The 26286-nt window shown below is 43.2% G+C and overlaps 1 protein-coding gene across 3 annotated transcripts in view; it reads left to right on the top strand.

The window, feature by feature from the left end:
- SLC24A3 (solute carrier family 24 member 3) overlaps nucleotides 1-26286 on the top strand; it is a 150205-nt gene that overhangs the window by 99705 nt on the left and 24214 nt on the right. For 2 of the 3 annotated variants that reach the window (XM_035101990.2, XM_060278158.1), the window contains exons 4-10: nucleotides 764-838; nucleotides 2236-2320; nucleotides 4486-4589; nucleotides 11712-11786; nucleotides 16540-16565; nucleotides 19545-19598; nucleotides 22607-22752. In XM_035101990.2, the coding sequence (XP_034957881.2) occupies nucleotides 764-838; nucleotides 2236-2320; nucleotides 4486-4589; nucleotides 11712-11786; nucleotides 16540-16565; nucleotides 19545-19598; nucleotides 22607-22752 (565 nt within the window). The remainder of the gene's footprint in view (nucleotides 1-763; nucleotides 839-2235; nucleotides 2321-4485; nucleotides 4590-11711; nucleotides 11787-16539; nucleotides 16566-19544; nucleotides 19599-22606; nucleotides 22753-26286) is intronic. The other variant, XM_035101991.2, reaches the window with a different exon arrangement.

Consider the following 26286-nt stretch of genomic DNA (forward strand, 5'->3'; position numbering starts at 1 on the left):
GCCATGAAAGCGCGGGGTCTGAAGGGGCTAGTCAGGAAGCGGAGAGAGAGTGCCAGGTCTCCGGCAGCATGGGAGAGCCCCTGCTCCACAGGCGGGAAGAGAGAGAGGCGGAAAGCGGGGAGAGGGAAATGACGGAGCGTAGACCCTTTCCCCTGGCATCGGAATTAAGGAGGAGGAGAAAGGGGAGGAGATTCACTGTCCCGAGCCTGTTATGTTGGTCAAAGTCGCGAAAAGGGACAGTGCCGGATTCTGAAACGGAATGAGAGGACATGAAACCGACAGCTCACTACACTGTAAATAACATGCACTAATAAAGACTCTTTTAAAGACAAGTATGTGGAAGGTCGTTACTCAAGGGTAGCCGTAACAACCGCTGACAACACCAATTTAATTCTGTGGTGTATCTTTGATGTCATTTCAAACCAGTACAGTGATACCACAGATTACAGGTGCTTCAGGTTACAGACGCTTCAGGTTACAGACTCCACTAACCCAGAAATAGTACCTCAGGTTAAGAACTTTGCTTCAGGATGAGAACAGAAATCGTGCGGCGCGGCTGGAGTGGGAGCCCCCATTAGCTAAAGTGGTGCTTCAGGTTAAGAACAGTTTCAGGTTAAGAACGGACCTCCAGAGCGAATTAAGTTCTTAACCAGAGGTACCACTGTATACATAATGTGTTCTTAATTCTTTTAAAATAATTGAATTATGACAGTATCCTGTTTTAACTGGTGCCTTGTAAACACCATGCTTTCTGTTCTTGCAGGCTGTCTACATGTTCTATGCTTTGGCTATTGTCTGTGATGATTTCTTTGTCCCTTCGTTGGAAAAGATTTGTGAAGTAAGTCTATGTTGATGCTACTTACTCAAATTTATTAATGGAATTACCAGACCAGAATTGTAACCTTTGTTTACATCCCATTAGTTTCACACACTTCATTTCTATGGGCAAAGCCAGATCTTTTTCCAGCTGGATCTTGCTGGAGCTCATTTACAGCACCCCTCAGGTGGGCTCCATTGCCAGGGTAAGAGAACAAGGGAGAAGTTCATGGGGAGCTCTGGCACCTCTTTTTCTAGAAAAATATCACTGTGATTGGTATAGCTTTCATGAAGAACTGTCGCAACTTGATTTAAGGCCACTGCCAACCCCGTAGCATATGAAGCAAGTACTAAGTCATGTGCTTTAAAAGTGTATTGAATGAGCTTTAAGTGTATGGTGTGGATCAGCAGAAGGACTACTTGATCTTACCCGTTAAGAGGTAAAAATAAAAATCTACTCTTATTTGATATTTTCATTGAGCTTGAGCTATCACAAATTTAAGGTAAAAATCATACAAAATAAAACTGAAACATGAAAAGCTTGTTATTAAAATCCCAAGCCTGAGAAACATTGACTTAAGTGTGTAAAGTTTTGACAACTGAAATCATTTATAACATTGTAAGTATGAAATAATGTGACATTTATACATAGCTGCCAAGTTATCCCTTTTTTTAAGGGATTTTCCCTTATGCTGAATAGGCTTCCTCGTGAGAAAAGGGAAAACTTGGCAGCTATGTTTATACATGGAAAATCAAATGGGACAGGCTGATAATTCCTCTTGCCAGCAGACAAGTAATTGATATGATAATTTAACAATAATATAAATAATTTCTCAAGTTCAGGCAGCAGCTGACAGCTAATTATTTTGAACATCAGTAGAAAGCTGCTAGAGAAACAATGTGCTAATGTCCCATTTGAAAAACACAGACAAGAGTAAAGCTATAAAAAAAACTGTGTGTCTCTAGAGCAGGCATCCCCAAACTGCGGCCCTCCAGATGTTTTGGCCTACAACTCCCATGATCCTTAGCTAACAGGACCAGTGATCGGGGAAGATGGGAATTGTAGTCCAAAACATCTGGAGGGCCGAAGTTTGGGGATGCCTGCTCTAGAGCACCATAGGATGAAACCATGCAGAGTAGCCATGACAGTGCTCCCAAACTATCAGAAAGATAAATGGCATCCCTAAAGAGTTCTACTGCATGCCCCTTGCACACCTCCAACATCCTCCGAGTGACATTGGAGGTAATACTTTGGGGGAAGGATTCTGCTGCAGCTACTACTGCATTGCAGATCCTTTGATACTATTCTGCTTGGGGAGGATGTTGGAGACGACCATGAATCCTGAGTCCTGAAACACTCATGGCCTGGGGACGTGTTATATTTTGCTTCTGATAAGAGACTTTTCTCTTCTTCCACAGCGCCTGCACCTCAGTGAAGATGTCGCAGGGGCAACATTCATGGCAGCCGGCAGCTCTGCTCCAGAACTGTTTACATCTGTCATAGGTAACTAAATCACCCGCTTCCTTCTTGCTGTAACTGTGAAAGTAAATTCAGTTTTTTTAAATAGTTTTGTGCCTTATCTTTCCCACAAAGACGATGGGGGATAGATATGCACACCGTGGTTTGGGGTAGAAGACCAAATCCATAAGCCATCCGGCTACCTACCTGTAACCAAATCCATAAGGTTAGCCTTAGTCCAATAAACATTGGCAGAAGGATGGCATGGATGTTGCTGGAAGATTGCCCCAGTGCCAACAACATGCCAGGATGATCTTCCTGGAATGACTACCCAGGAAAATATTATGTTTGTTGGGAATTTTCACACCTGTGTGTTCTTAGTAAGTACAAAACAATATGCTTTTGAATGGCATCCCTGTTGTCATGTGCCATGCAGAAGGAGATGTGAAGAATGGCTCAGTCTACAACTAGATGTGACTATGAAACATCCAATGTGAAGCTGCACAGATAATGAAAATGGATTGGACCGTAACTCAGTCAGGTGCACATGCCTTGTACGCATAAAGATTCTAACACTTCCATAAAGGATCTCAGGTAGCAAGGTAGGAAGGACCTTGAGATGGTGGAGAACCGCTACCAGTTTAAGTAGTTAATATTGGGATGGATGGAAACTGATTTGGTGTAAGAAGGCAGTCTCAAATGTTCGTGTTTTCTTTTGTTGCATCTGAGGTAGTAAAGGTTAGGTGGAGAGAGTGGGGAGCAGCACAGTCATTTTCCGTAGTTCTCAGAGTACTGTATATAACACACTGCAAGGTCAGGTCGGTTGATTGCTAGTGAGTCAAAATCTCTTGGAGGAAGTGGAAAGCTACCTTTAAAAAATGGCCTTGTGTTAAGAAAAAAAACATGTTCACTAGCATAGAGCTGCCATACATTTTCCTGGATTTTCAAAGGCAGAAATGACTTCCAGTGGGGGGGGGGAGCTCAACAACTTTCAGGGTGTCCTAGTTTTTACTTTTTGAAATATGGCAACCCTGCACCAGCAGCCATGGTCAGACAAGGAGGCAGCTCAGGCCCCTGCAGGACAGAGAGATCCTGGGAAGAAAGGATCAGAGCCACAGGATGTGGCAAGCTCAGCCGGTTCACCTCTCTAAGTTTAGGTTGATCAATGTGCTTATGTGTGGTCTTTAGGGGGGAGGATTCAGCACATTCACACCAGGTAATTTGGCCTCCAAACACTGTTATTCATTCTTAGATCAAGGCCAAATTTGAATATTCAGTCATGCTGAAGAATTTTAATGATCACAAACTTCTGCAGAAATATAGAGAATGTAGAGAACTTAATTTGAGATTGGGGAAAATGGGAAACATGGAGAACCAAAATTAACAGATCACCCCTATTTCCAGCTCACAGAGGCAGCCCATACATGCCCTACAGCCTTCCCCTCTGCCAGATTCCCCCAATGTGTGGGCAACAGCAGAGGCCCCTCATGCAATGCTAACCATGCAGAAAGAACTCCTGAACACGGGTTGACTTTAAACAAGTATTTTCCCACCCCCAAATTTATACCTCAATGTGTATAGGAATCCTATGCACATTGCCCCCCAAATAGCAGACAGCACCGGGCATTCAAGTAAAACTTGGTCTTCACATGAAGTAGAATGGGTCTTGTATGAGGTGCTACACAAGTCCTAAAGTGGTAGAAGGCCTGTACCATTTAAGACTGCCATGGTGGAGAGAGAGAGATCCCTGCAAGTAGAAAACCAGCACAGCTGCAAACAGGCAGTATTTCTGTCTGTCTGTCTGTCTGTCTGTCTCTCTCTCTCTCTCTCCCCCCCCTCTCCCCTTCAAAAATTGTGTCTCCTCCACCTGAAGTGGAACAGCTCATTCTACCATCTCATTCTAACATGCGTTGATCAGACCTGCATGTACTGCTAACCAGATGATGAGAAACCTTTGCACTTATTTCCTGTTCCATACTATAATGAATTTGACTGTTCAGCTGGTTAATCGTGCTGAAAACACCTTTAAGTAATCTTTTTATTACACACATTTTCTCTGCTTCTCTCAGTATTAGAAAATATGCTCTTGTGTTTTCTCCTTAATCCCAGAAGTCTTCTTGAACTTGTTCTGGTTTGCGGTGGGAAACCCTGTCTGCCCTTGGCACTGCCTGTTCATTCTGAGCGACACCGGAATTATTTTCTTCCCTCAGGTGTGTTTATCACAAAAGGAGATGTGGGTGTTGGGACCATCGTTGGCTCTGCTGTGTTCAACATACTCTGCATAATTGGGGTTTGTGGCCTCTTTGCAGGGCAGGTAAGAGAATATTCCTAAATCTCCCCCCCCCCTTGAGTAGTAGCCACTGGTGCACAATCAGTATGGTAATCTCCTGCTTGCCTCTATTTATATAACATTTCACAAGAGTTCAATGCATTTCTTATACCATTGGTGTAACAAACATGTAAGATAGCTCAGTTTTATTTATCTCTGTAGCACAATGAACTCATTAATGCTCCTTCCACCCTAGAGGCCTTAAACACTGCTTGTGGCATTGCATTTTCATAATCAGTTTGACGTAGGATTAAACTGTAGGTCCCACAAAGTAGTTAATATACCTTTATGTTTTATCTCAGGACCCTTCTGTGTTTCCTTAGAAGTCAGTCCCCTCCCCCAGTATTAATAAAAGCTTCCTGCTTACAAATTCATTTTTATGCATTTCAACAAATACTTTTCATTCAATCATTCATTCATTCAGCCTTTATTGGCATAATTCAGACAATTAAAAATAGTCCAATAAAACATTAATAGTCCAGACATATTAAACACACAAAACATAAAAAAGACTCAGTAGCCATCATTAGGTAAGATCAAGAAGTTTCAAATTTGACTTTAAGAATTTCAATTTCGTATCCTGAAACAACCTCAGTAGTTTCGGGGATATCATCCTTCATCAGATATTGGATTACAGATTCTTTGCAAGTAGATATTTGGAACTTCAAAGCAGAGGCGTAGCAAGCCCAGGTGGTACCCGGTGCAGAATTTTTTTTGCCACCCCCTCCCACACACACACGGCTCTGGCTCTGGCGAAAAGTGAAAAACATGAATTGCAAAAAAACTAGAGCTTACAGAACAAAACCAACTTCAGATATGAAATCAGCATTGTAAGAACAGTTGAAAAATCTCATGCAACAGGAAAAAAATGTTCCCCAGTTGGGGGCACCGAGTGTCGCCCCCCCCCTCCAGGGTGGCACCCCGGGCAATCCCCCCATCGCCCCCTTGCTACGGCACTGCTTCAAAGGAGTCACCAGTTAAGTCTCTCTGAAGAGTGTTGAACAAAGAGAGAGCAGTCCAAAATTATATGATATATTGTATCTGGGTTGTTCATACCACAGGCAAAGTCTATTTTGGAAGGGTATTTTTTGAAACCATCTAGACAGTACAAATGAAGGGTACATTTAAACCGGCTAACATAAAAACTCTACGATGCAAAGGGGTATCTAAATTATAAAAGCAGTTGGGCATCATTCCATGACAAGGCTGAAGACCCAAGTAAGTAGATAGGCATACAGAGGGCTGAGTGGGGCAAATTTTTTTGAAATTTGTAGTCTAACAGCCTTTCTTTAATGAGAGAGAGAGTATGTGACTCATCAAGTAAGAGGAAAGAGTCTATTGCAATCCCTGTTTGTTTGAGTTTAAAGGTAATTGCAGAAAACCATGAAAAATATGTGAATCAATAAATAAGCTAATAATCTTTCTGAGTATGTACTAAAATGAATTTTTAACCAGCATTTAAAAGTCATGATTCAACACCTAGATTCTAAGAGATGTTGATCTAACTCAGCACATATAGCCAAATAGGAGCCACACTTTGGAACTCCTAGGATCTGTCGAAAAAAGGATGCCGGAACTTTGCTGTTAAAATCTGTTATCTGTAGAGGGGCCCCATAAAGGAAGTGTGAAACTGTTTTCTTACTATAGGCCCTAACCACTACAGATGCATTCTGATTACCATTAAGAAAACACAATCATTTGATTTTACAAGTTCACGAATAACGAGCAGATCAGAGGCAGGTAGAAATCTCACTTGGGTCTGGCATGAAATGGGAGCCTGGGATCTCACCCAATGTCTTATGGAACTGTGCTGAATGTTTTTTTTTGTTTTTGCAAAAGGGGTCTATCTGCTTCTGAGATCAACTTGGACTGCTTAGACATTTCATTTGACAAGTGCTTGGGATTTACTAGCATTTGAACATTGTTCCGTGCTCTTCCACTTCCCATAGCAATGAGAGGTTCCAGAGGAAGTACTACAGGATTTAGGCTATAATCCTAAACCCACTTACCTGGGAGTAAGGGCAAAGTTAGGAGGAAGCTCAGATCACACTGTAGGTGATGTACCCATTGTAACCTCTCTGCAAATATTATGTTTCTCTCCACCCTTATTTACTGTTTTTCCTTCCAGTAAAGTTCTCTCTGGTTAGAGCTCTATCTGAATGATGTTCTGGTTTTGATGTGGGGGGCAGGGAGGTAAAAATCACAGAACCAGCTAATAGAGCAGTTTTAACTAGCAGAGGAATCCTTGCAATGTAAGGCTTAGATAAAACTCATAGCAATGTTAATCAGGCCAAAGGCTAAGGAAAGCTCAAGGAAGGTGCCTTTTGATCTAATATGCCATCTGTCTTCTGGGCTGCTACAGCCAAACAGGCTTAATCGTAGCAATTGCACAATAGCAATTTTACAATTGTGGTGGTGTAATCTTATGGAGGAGTAATCTACAATAGGCACAGAAATGGGATGTTATTTACATTACCTTAACTTTCTTTATCAGAAAGAGCTATGAGGTTTAAGAGAGAGAAATACTCCCATTCTTAAAATAAATATTACCAGTAATAGATAAAAAAATGAAGTAACAGTATCTGTGGTGGTGCCTGTTATAAGAAGGCACCCTCCCGTCTTGTTGCAAAAGTACAAATTGGTAAGTGTATTGTGTTAATTACACCCAAGTAACCATCAGTTGTTCATAATTACTCCTAAAGTTGGCAGTGGACGAAGTCAGTAAGAAGTGAAGCCTTAGACTGTCATCTTTCCTCTTCTTCTTCTGTGTAGGAAGGAAATTTCCCTTGGAGATTCTCACTTGTTTGACAAATAAGTGCTCTGTTCTAAGGTTATTCTCAATATCTGAATTCATTTTGTCTATCATATCCCCAAAACACCCACTAGGACCAAATAGCACTATCTCTTGTGCTATGTTTCCTTGTACAGCAATCATATCATCCACACAGAAGTAGATAGTGAAAGGTCCACAATTGGTACCTACTAGGTTGCAAAAGATTTCCCCCAAGAAAATATCAGTTCTGTCTTTCTCTAGAATAGCTGGCTAGCAAGTTGGAGACAAGCTTTGGAGAGTGTGCTAGTCAGGGCCGTCTTAAGCATCTCTGGCGCCCTGGCACCGTGGTGCGATGGATCCCTCCGGCGCGCCCCACCGATGGGCGGGCGCTGTTGCCGAGGGTGCTGCGGAGCGGCGGAGCGGCCGGTGCCCCCCCTGGTGGGCGGGCGCCGTGGCGCCCTGCGCCACAAAGCCTGGCCGTAGGGTCGGCCCTGGTGCTAGTGCTGTGCAGGTTTTAGACTGCCTATTCCTAATCTAGTAGAACCAGTCCTGTTTCCCTAGAAAAATGGTGCCAGTACTCACCATGAAGTTGTTAAAGTAAATACTGCCGGGGGGGGGGAGCACTGGGTAGAAGTAATAAATTATAATTCTTATTGTATCCTAGGGTTGCCATATTTTGTAGAGCAAAAAAAGAGGACACTATGATGGCCATTCAAAGAAAATAAATGCAATTTGTCTCAAATTTTACCCCTGAAAAAGAAGGTGTGTCCTGGAAAAAGAGGGCACATGGCAACCCTATTATGCAGCCCATAATAATAAAAAGCAATGCATCATAATAATAAAACAATGCCTGCTGGGCAAGACGGAGAAAAACAACCTTTTGCGGTGGGAGACAGCAAAGGAGAGGCGCTTTCCCCCTCGCCTCCTGCACCCGATTCTGTCTCCTCCTCAAATGCTGATCAGGAAAGGAGTGGAAGGTTGCAGCACACACACACACACACACACACACAATTTTTTCTTGCAAAGAGAGAGTCTGTTTCTTTCCCCTCTCCCCTTCATGTTGATGTTTTCCAAAAGGCACACAGCTGGGCATTGCAGCAGCTGTTGTTCCTCCAATACCCACCCACACAAGGTGCACAATCTCTTCTGATGAGAATCGCGTGACCAGGCCCCCTAGGCAGGTTCTTCTGCAAGGATGCCCAGCGAGATCCCCCGTTCTCTCCAGGAAGGGGTGGGTAGCCAAAAGCAAGCTTAAAGCACCAGGCTAGCTGGTGGAGGGAAGGAGCTTCAGCAACAGCAACAGCCACCACCAAAAGAGAAAATTCTCTTGCCAAGATCCACCCTCTTCTGCCGCTGTGGCTCAGCCAGCCATCTGGAGCAGGGAGCTGCCCATGGCCACCAGCTGGCCTTGCAAAAGCAGCAGCAGTTGCCACAACAGTGGCAGCAGCATGGTCCCCTGGCAGAAACAGGCACAAGCTGCCCCTGCCCCTCTGCAGGCCACCTGCACGACACACTCCCCCCCACCCGCCCCCCGTCCTCTCAGAGCTCGCCTCGTCAGAGCAGCTCCCTCTGCCTCTGCCTCCCTCTTAACAGGACCCCAGCTCCACCCACATCGTAATGGGGTGACCCAGCAGGAAAATGCTTAGCCCCACAATGCATGGGAAGGGAAAGGGGAAGTGCGCAGTCATTTCCTAACTTTGCCCCGTGACCTGCTCGCCTTTTCCTCTCTGCCTTGCCACACAGGATCAGTTCCTTCTCCCTGAATATCTGGCAAACATGTCCATTTGTCATTATATTTTCAGGGGGGGGGGAGGCGCTGGTACTGCATACCAGCATCTAACCCCAGAAGAAAAAGTTCTGAGCACAACCAATATATAAGAATGAGCTCCTCAGCAACATATACAATATTATTGTTCATAGAAGAGAGAAGAGGTTATATATTCTTCATTATGGTTTTCCGGCCCAGTTGATTTGCATGTATCTTAATGTTTTAAGCTTTAATTTTTACTAACAACAAAGTAATTCTGTTTGCTGACTAAAAGTAATTCACATTGGCCTAGCCTTTCATCTCTGTTAACATAATTGTTTATATGAACTTCCTCCCCTGCAAACGGTTTTGGGTGTGTTCATTTTGGTACAGGGCACTCCCTGAAAAAGCTTATAGCCCATGGTGCACTTAATGTACTGGATGTTGTAAATGGGGCATGGTAGTGTGGTTTTTCTCCTGAAAAAAGGGGACATAAATGTAGTCTTGTATCATGCCAACTTTTCAGAGGTTATCTGCTACAACCTGGCATTAGACGCATTGCACTGGAGTTAGTGAGGTCACTGAATGAAGCCTATTAGAAGTCTTTCCCCTGGGGATTTTTTGCCAAATGCAGGATTTCTGCTAAAATGAAATACTGTGAGTCTGACTGGAAATATCCTGGTACCATACAAATATAAATGGGCACGTGTGTGTGTGTGTGTGTGTGTGTGTGTGTGTGTGTGTGTGTGTGAGAGAGAGAGAGAGAGAGAGAGAGAGAGAGAGAGAGAACATTACACTCACATACACACTGCGGCATATAATTTGTTTGGTACCAGCTACAATTTGAGGTCTGGTCTACATGTAGCAGAAGGAGGGGGAATGTAAGTAATGGGGTGGACTATACCACTTGAGACTGCCGGGAAGGATTCATATTTTTGAATGCTCCCATATTTTCTCCCCATAAGTAGAAAATTCACATAAGGCGGAGTGAGTAGCATAGACACTTTCTCTGTGATGTGTTAGGTTGTGTGTTTCTTTTGTCCCAGATGAAGGTTGAAGAGATGCTGTCAATTTACTCCACCACCTCAGGATTTTGTTACCTTACGATGCAGATTAGACCTCAAGAGTTTTCTGCAAGAAAAAAGTGACCACCACGCCCCCCCCTTAAAGAGTCGAAGACACACGCTTACCATAGTATAGCAATCAATTCTCTAGTTAGTCAATCTCCATTAAAGTCAAAATGTGGTCATCAGGTTGCCAACAACAACCATAAATTTCTTTCTGACAGTGGTAGATCTCTTTCTGTTTTTTGGCTGTCTTCCTTAAGAGACCCAATCTATCATAAAGAACCTGAAAGGAAGAAGGGGTATCTCACGTCATGCCTGGTGGGAGACAATCTCCCTTTGCACTTGGAAGCACTGAGAGATTGTCTCTAGGGGCTGACGTAAAGTGAGACTGACCCTGTCCTGAGTTTTCTGTCCATGCCAGAAAATTTGGGGGAAGACTGGCTGGTAACCAGAGATAATGGCTGGCAACCATTGCTTCTTCCCCTCAGAATGAGGAGTCTGAACCCTGTGATATAGCCTGGGTGGGGCCAAACCCTAGAAATTAAGACATTATAGGATTTTGATTATTTGGGATGTGAAGAGGAACCATAAACTGCAGAGGAATTGCTGGGCTAGCCTATGCAAAATGACCTGGCTAAGCTAAGGACATTAAGGAACAATATGGGGCCACTGAGGGCCATTGGCTTGCAAGCAAACTATCCTTACGCTCTGCCCCGAGGTGTGAAGAGACTGCGTTTGGAAGGTTACCAGGGTAACTGGGTGTGAGGTTACAGGAAAATAGAGTTTTGAGCAAGGTATGCTGGGAGGAAGAAGGTGGCAAGAGGTCTGAGATCTATCTTTGCACTGCTGTGGGGTACAAGCCCCTCTTGAAATGACCATGCTGTAAGATCTGGACTCTCTCCATGCAGACTGAATATGTAAATAGAAGAATAAACCATATTTATTAAAGCTACGACAGTCTCCCCCATGCTTCAGTTCTCCAAAGGAACACAGACCTGGGGGGAGTGCCTGGAACCCCCTGGGCTTCTTGCCACTGCTCAGCAAAGAGGCACCCAACTGTTGTAACAGGTAACCACAGATAATGGCCGGCAACCATTGCTTCTTTCCCTCAGAATGAGGAGTCTGAACTCCTCATGATGTATCTTCAGTATAACAGGCTCAGCACTTCTGATGGAGAATCTGGCCAACGCTTGGAGATAACGGACTTTCCACACAGTGTTTTTTCTCCTTCTCAATAAATGTTAACTGCATATTTGTTGTATGGAATCTTCTTTCACAGATAACTTTCAAAGTAACACTTTTGTTGCAGGAATGTGACCTTTTGAGGTATAAATATTTTATGCCTGGGAAAAATGTGATTCTTCTGACTAGGTTAGTATACCTATTACAATGACTGTAGAATTCTCTGGTCTTTTTTTGGGGGGGGGGGGAGACCAACAACTCTTCCTTCCAGCTTGCTATTAATGTGAATCTTGGGATCTTATACAGCCAGTTCATTTTCTTCCTGTCTGTTTTCTCAGATTGTTGCACTGTCATCTTGGTGTCTCCTGAGGGATTCCATGTATTATACCTGCTCTGTTGTTGCACTTATCCTGGTAAGTGCTCAGGGATCACTTTCCTGAATAAGTCTTTCTTTGGCAGTCCAAAGTGCCATTTCTTCCATTTCATAGGGGTTCACTAAGCTGATTTACGGTATTTTTACAAGAAGTTTGCTTTTGTTGAGTGTTTCATTTAAATGAGTATAGGACCTTGCTCATTGCAATTTACATCTTTACCAGTTTCATCCATAGTGATTTGAGAAATAATGTTTTGCAATTTCAGATGCCAAAACTAGCTTTGGGTTGGTCCAGTGAAGTCAGGGGGGGGGAGATTTCATTCTAGTTGGTTTCATTTAGAAAATGTGCAATAAGACACTAGCAGAATGGTGAGACCAGAATTTCCCCCCTACAATAAGCAATTGTTATTTCACACTTCTGGCAAAAAACCTTGCTTTCACTCCCCAATCCATTATGATTCCTACTATTTATGATCAGAAACAGCACATTTCTAGGCATCTGTTGGAATTTATGAAGAATTTTCTGCAACAGTGCCTCTTAAATTGAGTTCTGAAGACCACCAGTGGTCTCTGGTATATTTTCTGGTGGTACCTGAGACTATGATGAAGAGTCTGATTCAGTTACTGCTGGAGTCCAATCAAGTGATTTTCTGTGGGCATATATAGGGCTGCTGTTCAGTTTGTGGATGTGTGTTTTACAGGTCCTGGGTAGTAGGGGCAGCCACCATGATCTACAGAATCATGGCAGCTAAAAAAACTGAGAAAATTGTGGCAGGCACATGTCCAGAACCATAGAAAGGCATCGGTTTATAGTACTGGGTTGTGAGACTGCTGGAACCCCCCTCTAGGTTTGCCACATGTCCCTTATAATAAGGCATGGGTAGGCAAATTAAGGCCCAGGGGCCAGATCTGGCCCAATCGTCTTCTAAATCTGGCCTGTGGACGGTCCGGGAACCAGCGTGTTTTTACATGAGTAGAATATGTCATTTTATTTAACATGCATTCCTATGGGGCATAGGAATTTGTTCATCCCCCCCCCCCATAATAGTCCGGCTCCTCACAAGGTCTGCGGGACAGTGGACCGGCCCCCTGCTGAAAAAGTTTGCTGACCCTTGATTGTCCCTTATTTCAAGGAAAAATGCTGCATCCCTTTTTTCTGCCCCACTATCTTCTCCCCGCTATCTTCTCCCCACTCCTTCTCCTCTGCTGAGGTGAGCACTGAGCTCAGTTCCTCCCTCCCTCCCATCTCTGCCAGCACTGTTGCCTCCCTCCCTCCCTCCCTCCCTCCCTCCCTCCCTCCCTCCTGCCTGCCTGTCTCTTTCTTTCTATCTATCTGTCTCTCTCTCTTTCCCTACCCTACCCCTCCCTGTTACACTAAACCCAGCTGCGGCCCAATGGATGGGAATGGAATGTAGGGGCGAGGCTGAAAAAGAATGGAGTGACTTTGGATAAGTGGGAGGGAGGGAGGGAGGAGAGAAGGAAGGTGAGGCTGGCCAGCAGGGGAGTGTGTGTGTGTGTGTGTGTGTGTGTGTGTGTGTGTTTCACATTGAAGCTGGCAGTTCTTTTCCTACTGACCAGGGAAGTGGGGGGTAGTAGGCATGCGTCTTTGTTGCTTTTACGTGCTTCCCTGACCCTGTTTCTTTATAGAGGGGTAGGGTGGATATTGCAAACCTATTCTTTAGGTACCAAAGAAACCCCCTCCCCGCAACCCATGACTTTTTAAAGTGTTTTAAATGTGTACTGCAGATGAGGACTCAAACTCCCTTGTAAGAAACTGTCACAGTCCTAAATTCACGTTCAACCTGATCCTTTGAAATCAGAAATAAGTCCCAATTAGTTCAGTTGAATTTACTTTCAATTAAGTATGCAGAGTATTGAAGCCTTAAAATGGTTGCTGTTTTTTACTTATTTAAATAAATTGATGCAAAATATTGTATAAAGGACCAGGCCAGAAAATGAAGCACACATGTAACCTGGTTAGATGACCTTGTCTGACAATGACACATGTGCTTGAATACACGTGGCATTAGCAGCTACATGGAAAGGGATGTTGGAGGCAAAGCTCTGTGAGGAAGAGAAACAGAATTGTTGCTTCTTTTTTGGGCTAGGTTTCCACATTTACCATTCTTCTGACAGGCAGAAATCCAACAGCTGGGGAGGATGTGAGTCCATTTAAATTAATGTGCATCACTAAATTTCTTTGGGTCTACCCTATTAGTATGACCAGAATTGGAAACAACTCATTGTAATGGATTGCTTTGAAGTCATTTTTGCAGCACGTAAAGTAATTTTTAGACCCCACAATTCCTCTCCTGACACATTCCTTATTTTGCCCAACCAAAGGTGGCAACCCTAATCCCCTCTCATGAGCAATCATATCTGAACCCACCATGGAAGAGAAAAGTTGAAGAGGCTATTTTTGTGATTCCTCATGATAGCAGATCAAATAGCAGGAGCATCTCTCTTCCCTCTTGGTCTCACCAGCAGCTCTGTGTCCTCTCCTTTGCGTTCATCCTTTTGCTTCTTGATTCTGTACCTCATATGAGGAATCTTAATATGTGTGAAAGTGCAAGTATCTTTCAGCCTTTCATTGCATCTATGTCCTGGGGTATTGTGGGGGGAGAAGGAGAGGACAGTAGTACTTCGACTTACGAACGACTCGACAACCGAATTTTTTGACTTACGAATGGGCCACGCGCTTACGAATGTCGTGACATCCGGGGGGAAACCGCGGCGGTTTTAGATAGGGATTTTTCGACTTACGAATTTTTAGATAGGGTTGCTTCGACTTACGGATTTTTCTGTTTCCCATGCATTCCTATGGGAAATCACGTTTCCAATGCCATTTTTTGACTTAGGAATTTTTCGACTTGCGAAGGTGCCTTCGGAACGGATTAAATTTGTAAGTCGAGGCACCACTGTAATGGAAAAAATAAATAAGTAGAAGATAGAGAATTGGACATTAGCTGTTCTGGGCAGAGTTCTTTTTACAGCAAATAATAGTAGCCCCCTCTCAGGCTGAGTACAATACAGAAATGTCACCGCTTTTCCCAGTTTCATATAATTTACAATGTCATGTTCTGGGAGTATTTAGCCAATTTGGAATGGCAGGAAGCAGGACAGTTAAACCTGAGGAAGAACTGCATCCTTTCTGCCTGACTCTGCATTGTCACATTTTGCCCAGACACCTTACTGAAGCATGAACATGTGTCCTTGACTATAAGCTGACTCACAATAAGGCCTGTAGTTGTGGGTGACAGCTATAAGCCGACAGCAAAGAAGTGATGGATTCCTCCCCCTCACACACACACTGACTGTAAAAGCAGTAGAAGGCTAGAAGGGGGCGGGGGGAGGTTGCCAATATTTCTTCCCACATTTATCGGGGCACTTCATTTGCCAATCATTCCAGGCAAAGCTGAGGGAGAAAAGAAAAGAAAAGCTGAGACATAGAATTTGAGTGCAACCTAGTGGTGACTGAGGAGGAGAATCTCTTCTTTATCTGAATTTCTGAAGGGTAGCCGTGCTTGAACTGATCCATACATTAAGTAGAATGAAGTCTGGACTATCTCTTCAGACTGCAAGTGGGGGATTTGCATTCTTGAATTCTGCCTTGCCTAAAAAGGTATCTGACTAAATCATAATCTGGGTGGGGCCATTGAATCAATTGTCTTAAGTAAGCAATGGTAACTTAAGCCCATGGATTTCACTGGGTCTGATCTGAGTATTGCCTAGACCACCCACTCTGTATAAGAGTGATTCAAACATATGATACCTTTTGGCTGCTGTCTTAAGTGGCACAGAGCAGAATTCTGTGCAGGGGGGGGGGGCTGGAAACCTATGCAGATTTATTGTAGCCGTGGGTATGCTAAACATATTAAAGCCAAACTACACATTAGCTCCTGGTGGGCTCTCCTGGCATCTTGGTTTTTTGCTTAAAAGCAGCTGTGTAAGAAAGGGGATGCAAATTAGGTCTGAGCAGGAGTGAAGCATTTTCCCTCCATGCCATGATCAGAATTTCCTCCCCCAGTGCTACTGCTCCCATACAGTTTATCTTCTTCTTCACAGCTGCTAAAAATGAAAATGTATTGAGTTCTGATCATAGATAGCCTTCATTTCATGTACTTTGGCCCCGCATTCTGTAGCACCTTAGGCTCTGAAGAATATGGACTGCTGACCCTTAGGCCTCAAAATCATCACAACAGTATATAGCTTGGTTGCAGAAAACTGGGAACCCTTTGGTAAATAGGACAGTACCATGGTCAATGCCATGAAAACTAATAGCATGGTTGTGCATGGTTGTGCACAAATCTTGTATGCCTTGTATACACAATAACCCAATTTTAGTCTCTGGATCTCAGATAGCAGGGCTGGGAAATGTTCTGTTAAACCTGTGCCATGTGTTTGCTTCTTCATATACTGATTTAGTACATCGGAAGAGGATTATATAGAAACCTTTATCTAAAAGTTAACAGATATATAATGCATAGAGATAGGATTGAAAAGTGAAAAACCTCCTTTTCATTTTACATTTTGTGTTTCTTGATAAAATCAATGCTGCATCTATAACAAGTAGAGCTGTACATCACAGATGATAAAAAGTGGACATTGGAAGGAATGAACTGTATGAAATTATTTGGGATAATTTGGGAAATTATTTGGGATAATTTGGGAAATTATTTGGGATACTAGAAGAGAGTTTGTGTCAAGAGATATTAAAAGTCTTTTAAAAAGTGTGGCATACCTTACAGACACTCTCACATGGTAATACATTTTAAAAACATTTTTCTCCACAGATTATTTATGATGAAAAAGTTGTTTGGTAAGTAATGCAACTGTCATTTTCTGAATAATGGTAGCAAGGGAGGCAAAAGTTCTGCTGAGCAACCTGGGGACCAATTTCCGTTTCTATACAGGTTCTAAGTAGGAAAGTGATTCATGGAAATCTTTTTTAGAGTTAAAAGAGGAAACATCTCTTTCCCAGCACTTTCTGGGCCACCCACACAGATCTCCACTGAAGATGCAGGGCTTGTATAAGCAGGCTGAATATACTGTCCAAACAATTTCCTTTCAGGGTGACAGTCACAAAAGTAGAAAGCTGAGGAGGATACAGGACATGTGTAGTTGTATCGCAAGTACTATTGATCTAAGAGGCTGGCAACATGGGGATGTCTGTAGAAATGGCTTCATTTTGGGGAGCTATTCCTTGCCTGCCAGCCACCTACAGTCACGATCACATTGTGAAGGAATCTCTATGAGCTCCCTGTGACTGCTGGGGTTCTCTTGTGTGGGGGTTTTCAAGCATTGCAACAACCTGCAAACCTATCTGAGCTGAAAATAGGGTGTGACAAAGTGAATGTGGGTATGCGCAGGCAATGATAAGACTATTATACTGCAAAGACAAAGAAGTGAAGTGGAGTGTGGTTTCTAGGACAGAAAAGGAGAATTGGCAGCTGGGGAATGAAAGGAGGCAAAGACTCATTTGTATGCTCACCTAGATACATTGGTGCTGCTTCTTCCAGTGAAATGCTGGGTATTTGGGAAAGGCTTGTCTCTGGGTCTCCCTCTGCTAGGTGTAGTGTTTATATACATGTGCACACATCTGCATACCACGGCCTATTGGGGTAGCACCATTAAGAAAGACAGTCTTGTGTAACTAAGTGAGAGTGTGAAAGGAACAAAAGAGATGTCAGCAAAGAGGTGCATGAAGAAAGAGAATTGGATGGCAGCTAATGGGAAGTTGGAGCCAGGAGGCAATGACTCAAGAAGAGAACAGGAGCAGAGAACTGGAAATGAGCGTGATAATTGTTGCTAAAGTTATTTAGCAAATTATTCTGATATTTTATGATACGGCACTATAGAAATACTGAAAGGAAGGAAGGATTATTCCCTGTCCACCTAGTCAGATTCATTCAGCTACTGTGAGTGAAGGTTTACTTGACTTCCTCTAGGGAGGAGAAGTTGGCTCTGTTATTGCCCATCAGCTTTCAGTACAACAATAAACTAGGCAATTTGGGCAAGGCCACAAGGAAATGGCAGTTCCATAAACCCTGAGGTCACAATCAGCAAGAGCAAGTGTCAAGGAGACCAGGCTGGAGCATCCAACAGGAATGAAGTAACAGGAGCAGGGTCTTGGGCCTATACTACCGGTAGCAGGGAAGTTGTCCAGCAGGATCCAAGAAGCCAGAACTAATTTTGCCAAACTAGATGAGGTTTCCCACAGGGGGGTTGTACTAAGCCTGAGGAACTAGGGGCTGGTGGGGGTTTTTAGTGGATTGTTATCTTCTTTCTGATCTTCTCAGTGTCATATAAAGTCTACTAAATATTGATCCAGAGTAGATTCCAATGTATAGTTAGCAGAGTAAAAACTTGAACACATTGCAGGATTCCCAAAAATAGACCAGAGGCAATATTTCATCCAGCAGAACTTTACTGCTGCTGAAGGCAAATGAGCATAATGGTCACAAATCCAATACATTCAGGATTGGCACTGTCCCTAAGAAATCCAGTTGCAGTAGACTTAACGTAAACTTACAATAATTTATAACAAGACCAAAACTTAACACTAAGCATACAGAACACCACACCAGACAGAAAAGAGATAGAAAGGGAAAGTACGTGAAACCCAGGCTCCTTCTGGCCTATTATTATAGTCAGCATGGCCTTGACTGAAAGAGATAACAGAACCAGTTTAAACCAGCTGCACTCAGCTTCTCTGAAGGAATAACCCAAACAGCATGAACCTTCTTTCACACAGAGAAGCTCCCAGAACCCTCCTGAATTAAGTAGAATAGGAAAGATCTCTACATGTCAGATTAATACTTTCTGCACTAAGAAATGCAAGCTGAGACTTCTTCCAAGCTGGCCAGATGGAGGGAAGGCCTGACAGTACCAAATGGGCATTTTGTCAGTGGATGTGAGCTTCAGAGGAACCATCAGGGCAAGGCAGCTCCCCTGCACCTCCACCACTTCCTTCCTTCTTGATCTCTGCTGCTGAGCCTGAAATGGAGATATCAATGTGAAGGAGGCATTATGAACAAGATGAGCAGTGGTGGTTGAGGCTGTGGTGGGACAAGATATTTGCTGAGGTACTGGAGCTACGCAGGGCCTGTGCCTAAGACTCTGGCTGGCAATAGCTCTCCAGAAGAGGCTGAGTCAGACAATTGGTCCCTGGCAGTTTCATAAAGTGCCTGTGTTGACTAACTAAAGCTCAGACAACTATTAAAAGAAGTAACAGATAATAGCGCCTGGTTCCATTTGAAAGAAGAAAATCTGGTGGTCTACCAAGACAACGCAAGCTTTAGCCACTTGATCATAGGAACTCCTGCTTAGTCTCACAGTAGCTTTTGAGATTCCTTCTTCACTGATATAATGTTAGGCATGCGGGCTCACCGTGCTAGTTTCAACTGCCGTCTGAAATATATTAAAACGTTGTTTTAAATTGTTCTATGTAATTTCATTTATTATAAGCTGCCCTGGGATCCCTTTAGAGAGGAAGAGTGGTGTATGAATGTAAGGATGATGATGGTTGATGAAGATGCAAGGGAAAGATCCATATAGGAAGTTAGAGTAAGGACCAGCTTTTATGATGAGATTAGGTAAGCTCCATCTTTGAAGCACAAGACACTGCCTGCACCACTAGACTCAGCTGCTGCCCACCTGCCCCACCTCCTATCTGCCAGGCACTAAACTTCAGAAGACCCGGTAACTCTAGGCATCAATGGTCTAGAAAGAGATCCATTTCAGCTACGTGGAACCCTATTCCATATTTGTCTTCATTTTCTTCCTCTTTTGGTTGCAGGTGGGAGTCTTTAATTCTAGTGCTAATGTATGCTGTCTATATTCTCATCATGAAGTAAGTATCATGTATTCCTGTCTGCACATTGCTAAGGTTACCATAAATGGATGTGGGTCTAAACCACTGAGCCTCTTGGGCTTGCCAATTGTAAGGTTGGCAGTTCGAATCCGTGCAACGGGGTGAGCTCCCATTCCTTTGTCCCAGCTCCTGCCAACTTAGCAGTTTGAAAGCATACCAGCAAGAGTAGATAAATAGGTCTTCTTCTTCTTCTTTGGCGATCACTCGTAGCCGAGTAAGATTGTCTTCCATAAACACGGTTTTAACAATGGGTCCGTAAGTGACTGTGAAGGCCAATTCTGGATCCACACGTCCTTCCACAGTGGGGACATTGGTTTCCAGGCGGAAGTTGGTCACAGTGTGGATTTGCCAAGCGTGCCTTCCTCTTAGCACGTTTCTCCCTTGCGTCCTGAGATCGTGTTTCTTCAAAGCCCATGACACCTTTGGTAAAGGATGTTCTCCAACTGGAGCGCTCACAGGCCAGGGTTTCCCAGTTGTCAGTGTTTATACTACATTTTTAAAGATTTTCCTTGAGACAGTCTTTAAACCTCTTTTGTTGACCACCGGCATTTCGCTTTCTATTATTGAGATGGGAATAGAGTGCTTGCTTTGGAAGACGATAATCAGGCATCTGAAAAACATGACCAGTCCAATAAAGCTGATGTTGAAGAATCATTGCTTCAACACTGGTGATCTTTGCTTCTTCCAGTACACTGGCATTAGTTTGCCTGTCTTCCCAAGTGATGTGTAAAAATTTTCAGAGACACTGTTGATGGAATCTTTCAAGGAGTTGGAGATGGTGTTTATAAGTGGTCCATATTTCACAAGCATGCAATAAATTTGGTAGTACAATAGCTTTGTAAACAAGCATTTTGGTTTCCCTGTGAATGTCCCGTTCCTCAAACACTCTGCACTTCAGTTGGGAGCTCAGGCAATGCTGGATTTTGGCATCAATGTCGGCCCTTTTGGAAAGATAACTGCCTAAGTAGGAAAAGTGATTGACACTTTCCAGCATTGCATCATTAAGCTGGATTTGTGGCATGGTGGGGGGGGGGTTGTGCTTGTTGGTACAGCATTTTGTTTTTTTGGATATTGAGCGTTAGGAGCAGGGGCGTACCCAGGATCAAAATGGGGGGGGGGGCAAGAGAGGGGAAGGGAGAGGGAAGGAAGGAGGGAGGGAGGGAAGAGAGAGAAGGAAGGAAGGAAGGAAGGAAGGAAGGAAGGGGTGGGAGAGAGAGAGAGAGGGAAGGAAGGAAGGAAGGAAGGAAGGAAGGAAGGAAGGAAGGAAGGAAGGAAGGAAGGAAGGAAAGAAAGAAAGAAAGAAAGAAAGAAAGAAAGAAAGAAAGAAGGGGTGAGAGACAGAGAAGGGAGGGAGGGAGAGAGAGAGAGAGAGAGAAAGGAAGAAAGGAAGAAAGGAAGAAAGAAAGGAAGAAAGAAAGAAAGAAAGAAAGAAAGAAAGAAAGAAAGAAAGAAAGAAAGGGGATGGAAGGAAGGATGGAGCTCCTGTCCGCCCGCCCCCCCAGCTCAGGCTGCTCCTCCCCCCTCCCACGTTCCTGTCACTGGCTGCAGCCGTGGAGGAGGCGGAAACAGCCCGATTTCCACAACCTGCAGCGACTTTTCCCCTTCATTTTTTTTTTTTTTTTTTGCTTCTGGGGGGCAGCTGCCCCTCGCTGGATACACCCATGGTTAGGAGCAATAGTTAGGAGAATTGGATCTTGAAGGGCTTGAATGTTCATTTTATGCCTTGGTTTTCTTTGTTGAAGCCTGTGTTGAGGTATAATCTTAATAGCCATCATGGAACATATTAATTGTGAACTGTACAACAGTCATTGACACTCATTATAGCTCTGGTAAAGAGTACATCACAGCGATCTTTAACGTGGACAATTACATAGTCTAAGAGGTGCCAGTGGTTCAACCAAGAGTACTTCCATGATGTTTTAATTTATTTATTTTTCAAAAGAGTGTATTGGTAATAACAAGGTTGTGCGCTGCACATACAGTCAAAAATAAAATTCTGTTCTGGTTGCTGTTGCCAATTCCTTCTTTTCTAATAGACCCGGGCCACAGATAGAAATATCGCCCAACTCTTGCGTTAAAATCACCTAGGAGGATAATGTTATTATCCTTCGGTGTCTCTGATAGGTTGGCATCCAGTTCAGAATATATTTTTCCTTTAATATCTTCATCAGCATCCAGCGTTGGTGCATAATGTGTTTTGGAAAAACCTTGGTGGAAAAGCCAGGAGACAAAGCCATTTTACAAAAGTTGAAAACACTGCAAGTACAATTCTCCTTGTTAATGCTACATGAAATTGAACAGAATATAAAATCCCTAAAACAGAAACAATTTGAGTTTGCTAACAAACCAGGGAAGTTATTAGCATAATACAAAGTCACAGAAAAATATATCACCAAGGACAAGTGCTGCGAAATAAGGAGTATAGACAAGCAGACAAATATAGACATAGGTAGTTTTTTTTCTTTACAATCACTCGTGTATTTGATAGAAGTAACATCAATTTTTCTTATGAGAAAATTGTTTAGAAAGAAGGGTGGCTCCTGAAGCTTTATAGGACTAGTCAGGTGAGCTGCGTTGGCTTCCTTGGTTTCCTGATTAGCTGTCAAGTCAGTAATAGGGGCTTCCATTGCAAAAGATAAGGTACTTAAGGCTGACTCCTTCATTCACCCAACCAAAAGCCTTTGCTCCACACACCATAGCTTTGAAGGCATCGCTCCTAGTCTTATTTTCTATGGACTCATATTCTGAAGTTCCTCTTTAAGATCTTCTGCAATGGAAGATTTGCTGGTAGGAACAGTGTGGTCGCTCCACATATAGCCACATTCCAGTCATTATTTATTCTATTTAAAAAATGTAGCATTTATTTATTAGAAGGCTTTCAGACACTAAATATAGGGATTGCCAAAACCTACAAATTGATACACAGGTCTGTCAGGAAAACCCCATGAGAAAGCCATTGAGAAGACATCTCTTTGTTCTTTGTATAGGTTTAATGCCAACCTACAACATATCTTTGAAAGGAGGACAAAGAATGCAACCAATATGGTGAATGGACTAGCAACTAACACAGAGATGGATGACAACAGCAACTGTGATGCTACAGTAGTATTATTAAAGAAAGGTAACTGTTCCAGTAAGTCACACACTGCTTGTTTGCTGAATCCTTCTTGATGTTCTGGTGGGCCAGGCTAGATGCCACTTTAAATACATTTTTGAATCCCATACCTGGGAATCCCCATGCCATCTTTTAACCAAAGCAGTAGTGGAGTCCCAGTCTAGATGTTGTTTTCTCCCTTATAAAGCTGCTATTTGCTTCCTGGGGCCATATGCAGCCAGGGGGGGGGGGGAGAAGCACAGGGGAAAGGGTTAAACCAGGCATGTCAAACCTGCGGCCCTCCAGATGTTTTGGACTACAATTCCCATCTTCCCCAACCACTGGTCCTGCTAGCTAGGGATCATGGGAGTTGTAGGCCAAAACATCTGGAGGGCCGCAGGTTTGACATGCCTGGGTTAAACCATGGTTGTAATCCTGATCTATTGGTCACAGCTTCCTGTAACTGCTTTTGAAAACAATAGCAGCAATTCCAAGCACAGGATTTAAAGATGTGAAGTAGCATTTAGTTTGGCCCCAATCTGTGTGAGACATGTCAACAACTGGAGAAGTTAAAGAGTGAAATGGTGAAATGCCATCTTTGCAAAAGAGACCTCAATGTAGTAGTTTTTTTACAGCATTATAACAGATTTTAATGATCAGTTTGCTTTATCGCCCATCGTTTATAAAGCTTTATAATGTACATGGCACATTTAAAGAAAAGGGGGGGGGGTCAAAGAAAGACCACCTGACCCAAGGAGCTTAAAATCTAAATTTAGACAGTGGAGGAGCTAATACAAGAGGAGAGGTAAGGTGAACTGGGCATGACCAAACACAATTATGTGTTTCAGCTGGGGTGGTGAGAGCTTTGGCTCACAAGAAATTATATTTTAGAGAGTTGTTGACAGCTTGAAAGAAGAATTGCTGCTTGTATGTACATTCATCCCACTTTTGCCTCCAGTAATCCATTCCATTCCAAACCTTTATTGGCATCATTTACAAACATTTAAAACAAACAGACAAAAGAAGAAGAGTCCAGTGCGATCCTGTACAAACATTTGCCAAGGGAGGGGAGGCCAGCAATCTGTTTCACCTCAGTGGGTCTCCAACAGGGGCAGGATCCTGTAATGTACTTCGGCGGCAAAAGATCAAATAGAGGAACTCAGCTACAGTCCTGGTACGCTCCTGATCTCTCCCCTGTCTCCAGTAATCAAAGTCTGTTTGTTTGGGGATTTAAAAAAAAAATCTGCCAAACTTGAATGACAGAGGGAAACAGGGGGATAAAAGAATTGTGTGTGTACACCATGTGATGCAAAACCTCTTTTGAGTCACTGTCAGTTCTTTTGAAACTATTTTCTATCTCTGGCCTAAGTTTTCCAACATGCTGTTCAAAAGCTGTACCCAACATCCAATGCATCCGACTCAGAGATAGTTCCCATTGGTTTCAATGACATTTACTCCCTGGTAAATGGAATAGGATTGTAATCTGAACCATCTATTAGGATAGCCTGGATTCTGACATTCAGCAAGAAGACAGTGAGTGTGCAGGCAGAAAATTCCATGATTACAGGCAATCAGTGATCTTATGCAGAAGTAAAATAGCAGGAAGATGATTCCAGCTGCCTGTAAGGGTGATGTCAGGTAAACCCAATCACGCTCTTAGCTAGACTGAATTGTTTAACTAGTGTTCATTAATGTGAGTGCAGAGTCTGCGCTTTTCAGCTGATTTAAACTTTAAAAATATATTTAGTAGTCAGGACTTTACTTTTCCTGTCTGAGAACCTGGTCTATAATTTCTTCTACAAACTGTATAAAAATCTTATTTAAACTGACCAAGATAAATTGGAGTACTGTGTCCAGTTCTGGGCACCACAGTTCAAGAAGGATACTGACAAGCTGGAACGTGTCCAGAAGAGGGCAACCAAAATGGTCAAAGGCCTGGAAACGATGCCTTATGAGGAACGGCTTAGGGAGCTGGGTATGTTTAGCTTGGAGAAGAGAAGGTTAAGGGGTGATATGATAGCCATGTTCAAATATATAAAAGGATGTCATATAGAGGAGGGTGAAAGGTTGTTTTCTGCTGCTCCAGAGAAGCGGACACGGAGCAATGGATTCAAATTACAAGAAAGAAGATTCCACCTAAGCATTAGGAAGAACTTCCTGACAGTAAGAGCTGTTCAACAGTGGAATTTGCTGCCAAGGAGGAGTGTGGTGGAGTCTCCTTCTTTGGAGGTCTTTAAGCAGAGGCTTGACAGCCATATGTCAAGAATGCTTTGATGGTGTTTCCTGCTTGGCAGGAGGTTGGACTGGATGGCCCTTGTGGTCTCTTCCAACTACGATTCTATGATTCTAAATTGCCCTTTATAATGTATTTTACATGTCTTATATTCTGGTGCAACTGGACACCTCCTGTTTGTAGCCATTATCAGTTATTTTGATGTGCTAGCTGCTTTATGTGGCTGTCCCACTATGGATTAAGTCACATTGAATAAATCCCCCCAAATGTATGAACAAAACTAATAGAGCAGCCTTGCTCCAATTATATAAGACATAGCTGCCAAGTTTTCCTTTTTCTCGCGAGGAAGCCTATTCAGCATAAGAGAAAATCCCTTAAAATAAGGGATAACTTGGCAGCTATGATAAGAGGAATATGATTACACCAGTGTTTCCTGCAGGAAACTCATAAAGTGTATACAACATGCATTCGCTTTGGACTGCACTGGGTCCTTGTTCGATGCAAACCTTTTGTGGAGCTAGTTTTAACCTTTGAAGCCCTAAATAGCTCGAGACCTGGGTACCTAAAGGACCACCACCTTCCCCACCTCAGAGGTGAGGTGTTCCTATATAATGTTTTAATCCAACAGACCAGTTTTTCTGTTGCTATGATTTTATGCTCTTTGTATGCATTTCTTGATTTAGGCATTGTTATGTTAGCTGCTCGAGAGGTTTTATCTGAAGGGTAGGATAGAAATGTCTTAATTAAAATAAAACAAATAAAACTGGGCCGCTCATTGTTCCCTGATGAGAGTACATGAGTAGGTTGTCTTGCTTACATGTTTGCCACAGGGAATAGCAGAGTAGATGTGGCAATGGCAAGATGGCGCCACCAACACACCTAGGGCATTGAAGTAAGACGAGAGGATGTGGTCAAAGTTCCCCCAAGTATAAGGCAGTGATAATTAAGAACTAAGCCTGGGAGTTGTAACCCCCACCCCCAGATTCCCCCATGAAACTGATCTGCATCATGACGTCGGTCTGGTCAGAGGGAGGATCATGGGGGGAAACAAAACCCAGATGATGCCCACCAGCAGAACACTGCTGCTGATGCCAGTGAATTTTGTGCACTCTACTTTCACTCTTTTCAAAGGCAGCCAAAATGCCCTCCCCTCATTTTTGCCACTTGCATAATGGGATAGTAAAGAGGGAGGGATACATATTGTCTCCACCACACAAATAAGAACTTTCTGTTATGTCTTAGTGTATATAGTTTTCCCTCAGGTCCCCAGGTCCTTGACAGTTGTTTTAGGAGGGAACTTTAGGAGGGAACTTTGAATTATGTTTGATACATTGTTTGAG

This window comes from Zootoca vivipara, chromosome 8, assembly GCF_963506605.1.
Source record: "Zootoca vivipara chromosome 8, rZooViv1.1, whole genome shotgun sequence".
NCBI lineage: Eukaryota > Metazoa > Chordata > Lepidosauria > Squamata > Lacertidae > Zootoca > Zootoca vivipara.